This window comes from Falco rusticolus, chromosome 1 (genome assembly GCF_015220075.1).
Source record: "Falco rusticolus isolate bFalRus1 chromosome 1, bFalRus1.pri, whole genome shotgun sequence".
NCBI classification, from domain to species: Eukaryota; Metazoa; Chordata; class Aves; order Falconiformes; family Falconidae; genus Falco; species Falco rusticolus.
This window is the reverse complement of record NC_051187.1, coordinates 36,084,386-36,101,386: the sequence shown is the minus strand read 5'-3', so window position 1 is coordinate 36,101,386 and position 17,001 is coordinate 36,084,386. Positions and strand designations below refer to the sequence as shown.

General features: G+C 46.3%; 1 protein-coding gene across 2 annotated transcripts in view; it reads right to left on the bottom strand.

Annotated features, from left to right (window-relative positions):
- Nucleotides 1-17,001, bottom strand: part of RBM19 (RNA binding motif protein 19) — a 70,267-nt gene that overhangs the window by 41,245 nt on the left and 12,021 nt on the right. For both annotated transcript variants that reach the window (XM_037388651.1, XM_037388736.1), the window contains exons 17-21: nt 16,374-16,516; nt 15,043-15,103; nt 13,225-13,304; nt 11,859-11,914; nt 10,300-10,416 (exon numbers count right to left, since the gene is read on the bottom strand). In XM_037388651.1, coding sequence (XP_037244548.1) covers nt 10,300-10,416; nt 11,859-11,914; nt 13,225-13,304; nt 15,043-15,103; nt 16,374-16,516 — 457 coding nt within the window. The remainder of the gene's footprint in view (nt 1-10,299; nt 10,417-11,858; nt 11,915-13,224; nt 13,305-15,042; nt 15,104-16,373; nt 16,517-17,001) is intronic.

Here is a 17,001-nt window from a genome sequence, read left to right as displayed (position 1 = left end):
AGAGCCCCTCCACTAACAAGCAGGTCTGTGAGAAGCAGAACAAAGGAGATGGCTTTCCCAGGGTCAGTATCCTTGGGTTCTAATAAAACGAGAACTTGGTCAGAAAAACTGTCCCAGCTTCAGGGACAGCTTAGGTGAACTGCTGGATGTCTACTAAGGGTCAATCCCATAACATGACCTTTCTGGGAAGACAAGCCTCCAGAGCTTCCTCCTATATTTAATTGCACCAAGTTCACAAATTTAAGATCTCCTCTCCTATGCCAGATGCCTGGAAGTGGTCAGGATACTGCTGGGGGAGGAGGAAAGGGAGGTGAGAAGACAGATGGTCAGCCCAATCCGCCTCACATCGGCTCCTTCAGGAAAAGCAGTGCGCGGGCAGGAGCACAGACAGAAACACTCATGGTGCCACCAGCTGCAGAAGCCAACACGGTTCAAACGCCTTTGGTGGGGATTCTGCCCCGGGGGAGGCAAGAGGCTGTGCAATAAAAGGTCCTTAATCGTAACCATATCCCAAGGCTTAAAATCACTGGATTAGAAGAGGTAGAAATGCCGTAGCAGGCTTGAGGTTCAAACAAATAATAATGCAAACAGAGATGCAAACAAAAGGACACAATGTCATTCCGAGGAGAAAACTGTGATTCATTAGAGGCTTGTTCAGGACCTTCTCATGAAGTGAGACTGACAAATACCCACATGTACATGCTAACGAAAGACAGGAAGGTCTTGTCACTGTGCAAGAGCTCTAGTTAAGAAATGCAGCAGAGAGAAGAATTTTAAGATCAAAGGAATAATTATCTTGATTGCTCCTTGACTTAAAGGCTAAGACAGAAGCTCAAAAGTTAGTCCAGTGACATTTCAACATTGTAGATTCTGCAACACCCAAAGTAACCCCACATTTTTCCTTCTGTAGATATAGACGTACACATACTCTTAACAAAACAATTCAGACAAAAGGAGACCTTTTAATACTAATAGCACGGAGTGGGTTATTTAGAGGAGACAGCAGCTCGTATAGGCTTTGTTTTTTGCTTCTTATCAAGGAGAAAAAGCCCACAGGTATGCACACACACACCTGTGATGGTCCCATTTGGCACAGAAAAATGGCAAAAACCCCACAGCAAAATCCCACAGTTACATCTGAATAAGACATTTAAAAAAAGCAGCCCCTTCCCCATCTTCTCTCCACCTCCCTGAGCCCCTTCGCACTGATGATCAACTGAGTCTGTGCATAAAACTAATTAAGTTCCATTGGGAGGTTCAGCTTGGTGCCCTGGTGAGAGATGTTTCAGAGGAGTCAGAGGGAAGCAGCCTAGAAACTCCCTTCATTTGCATTGGACAACTGGACTGCGCAAAAGCAGGCAGCTGAAAACTGCTTGGCAGAGGTTTTGGGCGAGCAGAAAAGGGGACCTGTGGGTATGGAGTATGTGGAGTGCAGAAGAGGGGGGGGAAAAAAAAAAAAAAAAAAGGAGTATTGCAATGAATATTCAAGACAGGGAAAGATGTGCTGAAAAAAATCTTCCTTCTGCTCTTGGGAAGATCCACCTTTTAAAGCAACCCTGCCAAGATAACACAGAGTTAAACATTTCCTTATCTATGTTAAACACCTTTATGATTCAAACTGAAAAAACAGCGCTGAAAACCTATTTCACTCTCCTCCACCCCATGGCTCATTTTGGATAGTCAAATTAAAGTGGCCAGTTACATTTCTGGTCTCTGAATATCAACCCAACGTTGCTGTGTTTGGGTTTCCAGCGCATAAGGGAAAGGCTTGAAGAAGGACCAACAACAACAAAAAGTTTAATTTATGCTTTTTGAGATAGTAAGAGAAATAAACCAGCCCAGCAGATCCCTGTACTCTCATCCAGAGCTCTCAGCTCATGAAGCTGGTGCACGTACATGCAAGTTGCTGCCCAGAAGAGCACCTGCACCTGTATTTCCCTGTGCACCGCTCCTGGGCACCTTCAATTTGGACACAGGAGCATGCAAGGATTAGTAAATCCCCTGTGCTAAGCTGGGTCATAAGGATGCACCTGGGGTAGGCTGTGCAGAACAAGGTCACACACAATCCAAAGGTGTTAGAAGAGCAGATGGCACTGGGTGGTCTGGGGGTCCAGCCTAAAGGGCAAGACAGAAATCTTCCAACAGCTCCCAAAAAAAGGAGAAAACCAGGGTGATAACAGAGCCCAAGGGTAGGAGGAGAGCCAGGTTATGCGGTGGGATCACAGGGGCGACCACAGCAGCCCAAACCAACAGCACTGCAGCCAAGATCTGTTGCAAACACCAGCCCAGAGTCTGCTGGAAGAAGCCACTACCAGGGATGCTGGAGGGCAGGGGAAAACCTAACGGTGAAGAAACTCCATCTTCCCCTTGCAAACCGCAAAAATACTAAAAGCCACCAGTGGGGCAAAGCTCCTCAGCCAGGAAGGAGGGAGCAATCAACCAAGCAGCTTCCTAACCACGCCGAACAAAACACACCCGAAGATGCACTTTTTGCCAGTGTCCTCAAATTCTGTGGGCAGACAGGGCCCGCACAGCAGGTGGGCAAGAAGGGCAGAGCTGCACCAGGGTGGAAAGCTTCAATCCAGAGCAGCATCCTGCAGCCCCCCACGCCAGACATGCTCCTCCTCAGACACTCAGCAGCCCAACACACAGACCTCGCATTCTAATTAGAAAGCTGAAGTCGCATTAATGCAAAGCGCCACATCATCTGCTGGCCTCATTGGAAGCCGTCTGCATTTACATCTCCTGAGGATGTGGCCTTGAACCAGTTCATTGATGCTTCTTGCAGTGCATGCAGCCCTGCAGTGCTCCAGGCATGGGTTTGCACCATGGTTTTGGGAAGCCACCTCTAAAATGGGAAGCAGACATTATTATCCCTAGGGATAGACCAAAACAGGGCAGAAGTGCTGTTGGCAGGGGAATCCACCCGCATGCTGAAGACACCAGAGTACATACACGCTCCTACACATGCACTTGGATGCAAACCACCACACCATCGCGTGCCGGTAACCTCAGGGCACTTCATGGCCTGGAGCAGGAGCCTGGGGATGGCTCTGGAGGTCTCAAAGGCCAGGTCACTTTTTTAAACTACTGATTTGTTTCCTGGAGAACGCAATACAGCAATTCTACTCAACACCAAACTAAACTCAGAGGCATCATTACTGCTGTCAGCACTCAAATGTGTAATGACACATGTTTCAGTTCTTGCTCCTAAAACTGTTTTTGACAGGTTTCTACCTGAACGCATGCCTCTCGGCAAGATGTATGTTCCACAGTCCTTCCATGTGCTGACACCAATGTCCCAGGGGAAGCCAGAAAGCCAGGATCCAACACCGACCTGATGGCTGGGTGCAGAGCGCCCACCAATGCTAGCTGCTTTCCTGGTGTCTTTCTGCTTGTACAAGAGTCATTTTTGGGCATCCTCTTCATGCACAGGCTTGCAAGTACAGAACGAGCAAAAGTGTGAGTATTGAAGAAGAGCTGGCAGCTCACTTCTGCACAGACACCTTCTGGCATGGCATTAGTCCCGCTACTGAAGCATCTGAGCATTTTTTTTAATACACTTCTCCTACCAGTCCTTCTCAGGAGTTATGTCCGTCCTCTGAGGCACCTAAGCCCCAATCCACAAAGTTCGTTAACGTGAGTGATCAACACCAGCCTAAGAAACTCGAGCAAAGAATCCAGGAAGGTATCCAGACTGGAACAGCCTCTCTCTGCTCATCTGCAGATTGCTCCAGTACAGGATTTGTTCATCTGACTCCACGCCCAGCAACAAGGGGGATTGCTGGGCCACAGACACCAGACTGCTGAAGAACAAGAGGTTCTTCCCTTGGTAGAAGCAGCCTCCTGGGGAGAAATCATGATACAATCCTCTGGGAAACATCTGCATATTCACCACTAAGGAAGCTGAAACTATTAGCTTTAAACCAGCGGCTACACACAGGTAGGACAAGAGACATTGAACTGGCAGGCTTTGCTCATCACCTGAACAGCCACTCACTTCTCCGAGCCCTTCAGACTGGATCTAGCTGCAGACTGACAGTTAGACCATCATGATAAAACACAGCTTAATCTGTTCATGGATATAACCCAGATGAACAGGGCATGAACCCAGCAGTGGTTTCTATCATAAGGAAGGGTTGATGATCTGCTCCACATGCTTCCATCCGCGGAAGCTCAGCGTGCCCACTGCCTGTGCAGCTAGCCACTCTGCCCTGTAAATAATATTCACAATATTTTAGCTATGCCAACTCAATTTTGTTTTGGATGTAAAGGGCTAAGAGGATAATAAATAGGAAGTTTTACAGTCCTATAAATCACAGCCATGTTTGCAATGCACACGCCCTTACCTTACATTTGTAGGATGCTGGGGGCGGTTTCCAGCTGTTAAACAGTGGAGCAAGATCTGCACTTCGGTGTTTCACAGGAGGGTGCAGGACATACTGGGGGACACTGCTCCTAGCGAGGAGTTAAGCAAGTAATTCAGCCAGAAGGAGGCCATCAGACCTAGGACAGATCTGCTGATGTGCTAGGGTGGCAGGAGGAACAGGCAGACCAGGGGAATCACTGAGCCTGTCCCACCATCTCCAGACCAGACCTCCAGCACAGGTTCAGCAGCTCCTGGAGCCTCTCCTCAACCTCCCATGCACCAGCTTCAACTCGCCCAGCTGCAGCCCCTGCCCGACCCCCAGCAGACCCTTACACCATGAGGAGGTGTCACTGTGACTTCTTGCAGCTCCCTCCCCATTCATAGGCCGTCTAACTGCAGGGGATGGTACAGAGAGAAAAAATTTAAGCAACTAAGAGGAAGCAGATACGTATTTTGAAACATTTGTAGCACATCATCTAGGGTTTCAAAAGTGAAAGCATCACTTGGAGAGTAATCTGACATAAGACTGTTCAGCAAGTGATGCTTATAGTACTGCACATCCTAGGGCTGTATGCACTGAATATTCTGATTAATACCACCCAGCACTTTCTTAACAAGCTCACATGTTTATGAAGGGACTAATTTTTTTTCCTCCTCTGGCTTTCAGTAGCAACGATGCCCATGGCTTCAACAGGACAACGTTATTCTGGGAAGGAGAAATTGTCTTCAGTCATGTAGACTCCATTACTGGGAGAAAGGTGTGAACAGCAAGCATGTCTGGCAGATGGATTCATTATACCACTGTGTCCTTTATAATGGGAAATGAAAAGCCCATTCTGATAACTACACTTTATTATAATAGGTCAGAAGAAGTGAAAGGCATCATCTTATAAAATTAACTTCATAAAGACTAGACTTAAAAAAATATCTCTGCCAGTTTATCCACTGTATCCCTCTTCAAAGATTTTTCTTCTAGAAGAGACATGACTCCCAAGTCTTGTCCCGTTGGCTGTCTTCAGTTTTACCTTCTATCAGAGAGAATAGATCTGTTTTCTCCTAATCAGTACCAGGCACTTGTTTTGCCAGATGCAACAAACGCCATGTCTTTGTCAAGACAGAGAAAACAGTCAACAAAGGAGTTAAAATTAAAAGAGACACCCACCCCCCAAGGTCTTTGCAAGAAGCAGCATTACTTTCTTTACAGGAAAGTCAGAATACAGAGATAAACGCACCCGATAACCTGTTCTGTGCTCTGGCATACCTTTCAATTGCTTTTCCTGCTAGCTGCTGCTTTAGTCAAACTAAAGTCCAGTCTCTCAACTGATAATAATAATTCTGTGATTTAACAGCTTTATGCAATGTGTTTGATTGCAGTTCCTACAGGTGAAAGGCAAGGGATGGCCAGACAGACAATAAAATCTCTTCCACACTCAAAAGCGCTGGCACTTGATCTTGTTCTGTATTTTGGGGGCTAGTGTCTACTTCAGCTAAATGGCAGGGGAAAGCTGAAAGTGATGGTCATTGCAATCTTAGGATAATTTATAAACACAGACCCAACAATAAGTTCTCAGATATATTTTACAAAGAAAAGAAGAAACGATGCCAGCCCCAAAACATGCTATTTGAGATGCAACTCTAATAACTACATCCTTTGGTGGTACAAGCATCAGTTATGTCAGACAAGGCAGACTCTCAACTATCTATCTATCCCTCAGGTTGCATCTGATCAGGCAGAAATCTTTTAAGAAGTCTTTTTCTAAATCTAATCATTCCCCCTTTGGGGAAAATAAAACACATCTCCTTGAAACATTATATGCCAACTGCAAAACAGCTGTATTTTTAATATTCATGAAAGTTGGTGCAGATAGGGAGAAGGAGGATGCAAGAAGATGCTATGAAACAAATAGTTAATTGGAACTTCCAATGAAGGCTGCATGGATCTAATGCAATAGATTTTAAAAGGAGCCTAATTTTCAGAAATTGCCAGAGCTCCAATCTGTGAAAATGTGGCCTTTCACAGATCTCCAATTCAGCTTCCCACATCTAGAGTTCCTTTTGAAAAAAAGTCTTGCCATAAAAGCCCCCCAATTTGGTAGCAAAAATTAGCAGCCTTCATGGGATATCAATCGCTTTGTCTCTCCTCCCCTAACTATGGCTCTTTGGAAAGAACTAAGGACCATTTATCTTTTGTTATTTTTCCAGGTAGTAAAGATAAGAGTAGAATCTAATAAAGAACAAAAATGGGGAAAAAAAAATACACCCACAAAAGCTAAATCTTCACACCTAGCCCAAAAGCAGCCCCTATAATTGAAAAGCATTTCTCCCTCTGAAGAAAATAACACCTATCGGGTCAAAAAAAAAAATTAAAAAAAAAATCCCTTGACGGTGTGAGAGGCCAACTCCTCCAGCAGAAGATGATGGCAGGACACATTCTGAACTAGCACCACACACCCCAGCAAAGCTGTTAGGTCTAGTGTGGAAGGTGGGCTGCACATAAGGCTCACGGAGCCCTGCAATAAGACATTTATTTTGCAGGCAGAGGATTGTTAACGAGAGCATTCATGACTCTCATGCAAAGAAAATTAAGCATCACCTTTCTCCAGCCCAAGAATGACAACTCCATATCCCCTAACTCCAAAATTAAAAAAACCCACATTTGCTTTGAATCGCCTGCAAACTATGAGCTTGGGGGGAAAAAAAAGTCAGTTTGAATTTTACGCCCACTTACAGACCTTTCCCAAGGAACTGCATGGCCTCCTTCCTCCCAGGAATCCACCTCGCTGTTGGGGACAGGCAGGAGGAAACTCCTGGGGAACACAGCTCCCCAAACCTGCTGGTGCTCATGATGCAGAAGATGCATGTGGTCATGCAATGGGAAGCACGCATGTCACCAGCCACTTCAAACCACAGCAAGGTCCAGCCCAGAGCCTTTCCCTGCAGTTTGCACAGGTTGCCACGGTCTACATTCAGCTGCTGTAAGAACATGAACGACGGTGCAGGGCAAGTCTAAGCATTTAAGCAACAGATCCATAAACAATGATATTAAAAAGCATAAAGACAACCAGGGCAGGATTTCCTGAACTGCCGGTGCTGAGCAGCACAGGTACCATGGCTTTCAAAATTCACTATTCAAAACACCCAACTCCCCTGTTAGGCTGTTCCAGTGTCATTAAAACCTAGTGCAGGTCCATTTAGAAAGGAAGACACAGCTTCTTCCCAAAGCTCAAAACATGGAAATATTTGTTTGGGGAAATATATTTGGAAATATGTATTTGCATAACATATGTATTGGGCTGGGGTAATATACATACACACATATACATATATATTTATAAAAATTATATGTGTGTGTGTATGTATGTATGTATATTTATTAATTTTTCTCCTGCCCAGGCAATCGAGAAAAGAAAAAAGTAAGCACAGAAGGAAGCAGGTTGGGAGACAACATCAGCTGCAGGGCTGGAAAGTGGCTTTTGAGCATGTGAAACAATAGAGGAGCTGCTTGCCCTGCAAAGCCTCCCACCTCAGCGGGCCCAGGCCTGCTGCCCTGCACGGCAGTGCCCGCTGGTGTGGCCCGGTGGTCCCCAGGCTGATGGTCCCTTGCTAGCCCCAGGCTGGCGGTCCTGGCGCGGTGGTCCCTAGCCAGCCTTTCCTGGGCAGGCTAAGAGTGCCCCCTGCAGCCCTGCCATCCCTGCTGCCTCCACTGCCAAGCAATTGTTTGCAACTTCAAATAAATAAATAATGAAATACAAATAAGACAGGTTACTAAATGCAGAAAGAGCTAAAAGCTCCAGAGCAAAGGCATCTGATTTAAAAACCACCAAAAAAGCAATCTAGGAGGATGAAGTGTTTAGTAGTGCTCCGTCATGCCTTGTTTTAGCCACTCTGAAGGGAAGGAGGGATGGCAGGGGTGGTGGGTGGTTTTTGCACTCCCCCCCCCCCCCCCCCCCGCAAGCTGTTGGCTTTTGTTTTCAGGACAAAACCCACATCTCTGAATATCCTAGGTAAATGGAACGGATGTTCACGCATCACTCAGAGCACTGTCAACAGCGCACGCGGCTAGAAGCTGCATGTTCCTTGCAGTATTAATCAGACTGCTCCTCTACCCCTCCTTTCCACAGCACTACGGTGCCAGAAAAAACACCAAAAAAACACCGCAGTCTCTGCTGGGATTGTCCATCCATACATAAGCCTCCCAAGCTCCTTGAACTTAACCTGGGACCCTAGAAGGCAAGTAGATCTCCCTGGTTTTGTTTCCTCCAGCTTTACAAAGGTCATGTCTGTTGCCACACAGTGTTAGGTTTTAAATTAGCGGTGCCCCATGTGCTATGAAAACTCAGCACAGTGACTTAGAAGTCTGGGTTTTTTTTGCCCTGTTTCAGTACAGCCTCTCAGGGCAGCATTGAAATAAAAGCAACCAAGCTGCACAGCACAAGCAAGAAAAACCTCTTGCTCTTCTACAGGGGTCTTTTCTCTGTACCTACCATCACCCTTCCAGCAACGCGAGTCCAAGAGCTGTTACGGTCTGCGTTCATTAAATCCTCAGAGTCCACCCCAAGACAGTGTTGCAACACACAGCTTTCCCTCCCACCTTACACCTTGCAAGGAAACAGCCTACCAGCCATGCAGCAGCCACTGTCCTCATCTGTGGTCAAGCCAGGAGAACATAACACGCTAATTAAGTAGGTGGAATTCACTACGCATAGGGAAATGTGGAGTTCCCCCCACAACAAACAAATCACTGCCCCATGGTTTCTTGCAAGGCAGCTTTCACTGCATGGTCTGCAGGGGTTTCAAAGGGTTAAGCAATTCCTCCATTCAGTCCCTTTGGAAAAAAATGCCACAGCCCTGGCTGGACAAAGTGCCTGCCTTCTGCTTAGACAGACCCACACAGAAAAGCCACCTCCTAACACAGTATCCACCGTGCCCTGCAGATGTGAGCTATCACCCTTATTTTGCAGATGGGAAAAACAAAGACAGGCAGAGCTGGACACGGATTCCCCTAAATTCCTTCTGCAAGCCAGCAGTGGAGCAGGGACCATGGCCTGGGTCAATGAGTAAAAGATTCTCATCCTGTGAGCAGAAAAAGTCCTGCATGCTGTATTTTACAAAGTTTCACCTCTTTTCCGGGATGCATTACAGGGCTTAACAAGTCACTGCACAAAAGGCTAAGGATACAAAGAAAACAGATCAGCCAGCGCACAGAAGAATGCAAGCCGGGATCCTAAAATCCCTATTCAACGCTCAGCACTATCCCAGGCAGGTCTCACAGCTGACAAGGAATTTCTTGCCGGAGAGGGTATTACAGGCAGCACAGTCCCACATCCTTCCAGACCCCGGGTTGCCAACCACAGGGCAACAACCCACTATGTGAGACACAGGCAGTGAAACACTTGTGGAAGGGAAAGCAAGATGTAAGTGCTCCCACCGTGATGGGAAGGAGCTACACCATCACGTGGGCAAGGCAGATGGAGGAGGGAGACAGCCCCAGCTAAAACCTTTCACACCAGCTGTCTGCAGCGGCTCTCGGTGCTCCTCCCCAGCCAGGTGCACTGCACATCAGGAATAGCTGCTGCACGCCTTTCAGGCAAGAGGAAAAATAATATCCAACGCTATGTCATTTACTCGACAGGCGGGGAGATCTCTGAGCTCTGTGGATGGCTGCTGCACGGTGATGGGCCACCATGGCCTGACAGCTCACAGTGGCTCCAGCCAAAATGCTGGCTTAAGTGATCTCTGTCTCACCAGCAAAATTTCTATATTGGTATAACCTGCCAAGCCATTTGTATTTACATTCAGTAAAAGACTTGTTCGCTTCCACAAAGAAAACCAAACTGATAATATTTACAATCCGATAGCAAGATCTTGTATGAAAACTGTACCAGCTCCAGCCCAGAGCACTCCGCAGACCTGACGAAGTGCTTTCCTACCTGAAGAGTTCCCTGATTTCCTTGACAGTGGCCTGGAACGGGATGTTTCGGACCAAGATCTTGGAAGTAACCTGCTTCTTGACGGTTTGTTTCTTTCGGGACGATTTCACAGCCGGCCTATTTAGTCAACAAAAAGGGAAGGTAAGGATCATGATGCAGCGAAACACTCCTCACATTCTCGCTCCTTCAAAGTTGGGAATGCAGAAAAATTAGCCAGCTAGCTCACGTCGACATCCTTGGTGGCAGCAATGGAAGTGTCATGCAGTACACTGAGAAGGAATGAATTTAAGTGATTTAAATCCTACATCAGAAAAATCAAAGTTTCCAGCTTGCTAACTGCAACCTCATGTTAGGCCGCACGCCTGGATTCACACTTCCCACTAACTTCTGCTTTCACATCAAATCTTGTCTATTCAATTGTCAGGAGACCATACTATTTGATACATTTTAAAAAACACATTAACGTAAGCTAATTTTGATTCCTATTCTTACTAGCTTAGAAAATAGCAAATTTAACTTTTTAATAGATTATTGAAATTTTTTTTAAACTTCAGAATTGTACTGCATTTGGACAAGATAAGAATTTACCTAATACAAAACACAGCAGCTTATTTCATAAAGCAAAGCACTGCACATTGTAGGCTGGACACTTACTGAAGGGATTTTAAAAATCAAAATGGACGAAAATTGTTTATTAAAGAATTGAAATACAAAGTGCAAACAGGGAGCTGTGAAGACTGCTTCTGGTCCCCAGGGACCAGATTTTCAAAAAAATTTTGACATTTAAGAGGTACCTCCTCCAGCAGCATTCCCAAAGCGTCTAAAGGACAGGTTTTAGGTGCCAACATTCACCTTCAAACATCTGGATTAATTCTGAATTTGGTACTTTGAAGACTCTGTACTGACTAAACGCTCAGAAGGAAATCCTAAAAAGCAGATCTCAAACTCCAAGCAAACTGATCCAGAAGTAACCAGCTCCTCTGCACCTGACTCGCCAAACAAAAGAAGTTAAATCCAATTATTTTTTTTCAAGCAAGAAAGAAACCTCTGTTTGTCTTTATTTGTTTAATCAGAACTAGCAGCAGAACATTATTCTTAAGCTCCTGTTCTCCTTGATGAACTAGGGTAAAAGATTTTGTTACCCAGAGAATATTTGTCTTCAAAAACTCTTTAAACACACTGGAATGTGGGCTACCAGTTGATTTTGCAATGCTGATCAAACTATTGCCAAAGCAGAGGTTTTAGAGGAGCCTTCTCCTCAAGTGTTGAAGAAAACTCAAGTGCCTGGTTCTCACTTTGGGCTCATTTTTGGGGTCCCGCTACTGCACGCTGCTTAGGGATTTTATAGGGAAACATGTCATTTAGTGAGTGAACACCTTTGCACCATTTCTTTTTTCAAGACTGACTGAATTGACTCTGAGTAAAGCACAGCAAAGTCTGATGTGTTCACCAGTCCAAATACTAGTGATCATATCCCTCATGATGCAGAGATGCTAGGTAAGAAGCAAAGAACCTACCAAACATGTAAGCATGTTACAGAGGTGAGACATAAGCTTTACCTTACAGCTCTCTCTGAGATTTTCACTTGCAGCTTATGGCCATCTACAGTGCAGCCCTATAAGATAAAACAAGGAAAAAACAGGGGAGGGGGGAAATAATTAAATAAATAATTTAAAAAAATATCAAAGTCACAACAGCTTCCAAGATACAAGCACAGCGTTTCACATCTTGCTTTTTCGCATACATTCCTTGCCTTCTCCCTGCCAAAGTTTTTCTCTGTTGAACACTGTTCATGCAAGGCAAGGCTTCTGCTATGAGGTTGGAGACAGCTTGACTGACTGAAGCAGCAGTCGACATCCCTGATCCAGTTGTCCATCAGCCTCAGCTCTGCCGCTAAACTGGCAAAGATGAGCCATTTCACTGCTTTGGGCTATGGTTTCCTCTACCTCTAGACTGCAAACTCTTCAAGGCAAGGACTGTGTGATTATTTGTTCGGAAATGAGCCAGGGATGTCTTGTCGGCCATCAGCAGCCAATACAGCAAGACAGTCCTCTGTCTCTCGCTTCCTGTGCCTCAAAGAACTTCCTAGAGTTCAGCACTGAAAACAAACAGCCTCTTGCCTAACCATCCCTGGCAGGGCACACGAGATGCAAAGGCACTACACCAGCAACCTGGAGCCTGCTGCCCAACTCCCTCCACGAATTACCCATTTCCCTGTTTCTCTCTTCCCAGGGATTCTGCCTTTCAACAGGATGGAGAACACACATCTACCCCCAAGAGTACCTAGGCTGTGGAATGTGAAATAACTACCTGTTGCAGGTGACACAGATTGCGGTCACTGAACATGGACAGATTACACAGAGTAATTCCTTCACATCTGCCTAGATAGAAAGGGATCACTCCAGCTGTGTGGCCCACACCACCCTGCTAGTGTGGACCAAACACCTGGATGTTTTTCTAGAAGCAGAGAAAATGATTTATTCCTTCAGAGTGCAGCCAGACCCTGTGGCATGGAGAAGGCGGGAGGCTGGGAGACCCTACAGCAATGGCAGAGTCACAGACAGTAAAGCCAGCTCTGCAGCACTAAATTACTGAGCAATATTTGTTCTCGTTGCAAGTGGGGGCCTGGGTCTCCATTACCTCTGCAAAGGGCACCTTGAAGAATAAACTTGTTAAACTTCAATCACAGCGGATTTTCTGCCGCCTCTGTATCGGACCAGTGCTAGGAAACAGTCTTTTGCATGAGGTCTTGTCCCTTTACACACCCTCTTCCCTCACAGATCTGGCCCATTTTAGAGGTTTCTCTGTCTGCACAGTGTAACTCATAGCACTGGCATCCTCAGCTACATTTTGGACTTCACAGTTCATCCAAGCCTTTGCCCACCATCTCAGGAAAGAAATCCAACCGACAACGTTTAAGCTTACCTGGAGCTGGCGCAGGGCTTTCTGCGCACTCTCCGGCTTCTTGTACTCCACAAATCCAAATCCCATGGAAAGCAAAGTGCCTGTCAGAAGAGGAAGGGGACTCAGTAGACTAGCAGGCAACAGTGACAATATTAAGCAAAAGATTTAAGAACAAATCAAGAGCAAGCAAGCGCTGATTGACAAAACTGGGAGGGGACAAACTAATACCCCAGGCAAAGTGCCAGCCTGCCCAAACCCTGACCCTAACGCTCCTTCCAAGCACCCCTTTCTGATTTGTTTTGACAAGACCCTGCTCTAGAACAGCTTGGTTTGGTGCCAATGTCGAAGAAGAGATAACCAGTGTTGCAGGCAAACCAGATTTTTTGCTTTGCCTAATTTCAGTGCAATCTCCTTAAATAAACCACTAAGTCCTATAAAACAACTGCTGGTCACAGTCAAGGTAACTTATCCCATTATGGACACACAAACATTTGTTTATACACAGGACTTTTCCCTCACGACTGAAACAAGACCTTCATTTGGAAAATGTGCCAACAACGCAGAAACGGGTGTGACTTTTGTTGCAGGACAGCAGTATGCAGGTTGCAGTTTGGTCCCCAGAGGAGACACTTCTGATCTGCGACTGCTTCAGAAATACATTTTGGCCAACACTTGGCAAGCAGCTGGTTACTGACCACTGCGGGGAGCCGAGCATGAGATCTGTTTCCGTCTGGACTGCCACATGCTTTATTTCCCATCATCACAAAGTTTTGCTTAAGAGACAAAATGCCTTTGAGGACTGTAAGGCACAGAAAGAGCAAGTACTTCTATAAACCTGGGCGGGCAGCTGCCAGTTCCACACCGAAGGAGGAGACACCTATTCCACGTTCCTGTACACCAAAGGTTTGCAGCGCCTACAGTCACACCACGCTTCTGAGGAACAGCTGACCAGTACAAGAGCCATAAATAAGGCTGAGCGAGGAAAGGGAAAACCAGAGCAAAACCACGTCTGGTTTCCAACTTCAAAACTTCAGTGGTAGCAGACTGTGGAGATGACCCCACAGTGACCAAAGGGGATCACTTTGGTAGGCGGTATGAGATCAGCCTAGACTCAAGTGTTGCTGTCTGGTCAGAAACATACCTACAGCCAGATATGCAAACGGTACTGAAGAGTTTGCTTTATTTTTTCCCTCTTTCACTGGATCCGAGTTTTCAAGTATCCCATGCAAGAGGAGCTCTGTTAAGGCAAAATCCCACAAAGCTGTTCAACTCCCTAACCTAAAATCTGGAAAGAAGGCACAGGCCATCCAGCCAGGGCTTGCCTTAAGCAGTCTTCCCTGTCCAACCACTCAGAAAGCAAGTGCAGTCAATGCAACAGGCATAACCACTCACCACCACAGCCTGCTGAGTTTGAAGCTGGCAGGCAGAAGGCGAACGAAGCCCACTCAGCACTGTACTCAGCCAGGCATCCTTGAAGATCCTGGCCGTTATTGTGGATAAAGCATGCCATACACAGCTTTAATCATTGTGGGACACTGGTCCCTTTCAACTTGCATCATGCTCTCTTCTGTGATCCTGAAGGAGTTGGCTTCTCTATCTCTATCTCAAAAGAAGGCCACGTCTCCACAAATCCCACAATAGAGCTTAACCTTCTAGACTGAACCCCAGGATATTTTTGGTTGCTGCTTTCAGCCATTTCAACAGGCACACTTCTAGAAATATTAAGGATTTCGCCAACGAGAACACAAATGCTCAGCCAGATGAATGCTAAAGCAATGCCACACCTGAGCCCTCAGCAACCAGCCGAGGGAAGGAATTGAACAGCAACATCTAGAGTACCTGCTTTGTCTTTCTTCTTGGATATCGTGCAGCTCTTCACAGCTCCCACTTTGGAGAATGTCTGCAAGGAATTTGGACACGTGATTCAGTTCCTTTTGTCAGAGGCTTGCAACTCGAGTGACAATGTAGCCCTCTTCCAGAGCCAGGAGCACATGCTCACAGGTCCACGTTCCCACAGCACACGCCTGACAAGCAGTCAGTGCAGCTGTGTCTTCTATTATAAAATTATTTCTGTACAAATATACCCTCCCAACACTCACACATGATCCTCCACCACTCCCCAGAAACTGTGCGTAGATCTGGGATGGCTTGGGAGGAACACTATGGGTTACAAGATGCCCTCAGCTGGGTAGGGACCTTAGGGGTGGGTGGCTCCTGTGATGCCCCCAGAACACAGCTCTTTCCAAGGACACGCAGGACGGACTGGAGGGCAGCAGGGGCTGCAAACCACCTATTCGACTCCCTTGTAAAACTGCAGCCAGAAGGCAGAAAAAGAAGAGGGGACGAGTCCTAGCCCTCCTCTGAACACGTACATTTGTTCCCAGACGCAAGTGGACCAGGGTCTCTACACAGTACCATAGTCCCAAGGTAGAGAAGCACAGGTCGAGGAAGCACTGACATTGCACCAGCATTCTTGGGCCATGAAACATGGCATTTTCCATGGCTACAAAAAACGGCAGAGATGACAATTCCCAGTTGCTTTTCCCTATTTGCTATTAATATCCCACGTGGCTTTAGAAATGCTATGATCTCTCCCAAGTGCTTTACTGAGGTAAAGCAGCACAGACAGCTCAATGCTGGTAAAAGCTTAGATGAAAAGCACATCTTAGTGAAACTATCATTTATTTATTTATTGCTTTAACACACAAAGCAGAATCACAGCTGCAGAAATGCTTGTCCCAAGGAAAAGCATCACAGAAAGCATAAGAAATGAGGAGTCTTAAAAGATTTCCTACTGCCTCCACCTGTCCCGAGGTGGAATTAAACCCCATCAAAACTGTTTCAGATACATTTTGTCTTAACCGACGCCTGAAAACCCAAAGCAGAGGTTCCCAGTCCCAGTACAATCCAGTGCTCCCTAATCTCCCATTAGGTCATACTGGCTGCAATACAACTCCTTTGAACATTTTATCCTCAGCACAACAGGTAGAGAACAGCTTGCCCCTTGCCTTCTGCAGCAGAGTAGAGCCCTTTCTTCTAGCCCACGCTGGGAGTGGGGGCTTTACTCCATCAGGCACCTCAGTCCAGCCCACAACCCCACATTCAACCCCCTCCATCAGGGTGGACTGTGCTAAGGAAAACCCAGTCCCTTCTCCTCGCTTATAGCTCACCTCCTTCAGCGTGTCTTCTGTGGTGGCAAAGTTCAGGTTTTTGATGAACAAGGTACAACCAGGGATGCTTTCTTCTTCCTCCTCTTCTTCTTCCTCCTCTTCTTCCTGTGCTGCTGTTTCCTCCGAGCCTTTTATAGCTTCACCTGAAAAAGAGAATGAACCAACCTTGTAAGATATAACAAAGCCAAGTTTTGGGGGAGCTTACCCACTACCCCAGCTAACAGTTACTAGCCCAGCAGGAGTAGGCCACCTCTATTGGCTCCTTCTGGGCAGACATGGACTGAAGCAAGCTCAACACACAGTATATGAACATGTCCCCACGAAAACCTAAAATATTGCCTATTCTTTGAGTGTAGTGCTTCCCCAGCACTCATTGTCCCACCAAACCCAGTCAGACACCCGCTGAACTAGGCAAGAGGCCCCAAATGAGTCTGAACATCCTTCTGTGCTGCTCTAAAACCTCATCTCTGTTTAATACGTATCTGCAGGACATGAAACGAGAACTACCCCATCAGCATGTGAAGAAATATGGTCTGTTAAGCCCAAACACATACCGAAGGGCAATGAAGAACTGCACCCAGCACTGAGGCTGTGGTCTTAAAGGGCTTCACTATAGCATTAACACTTC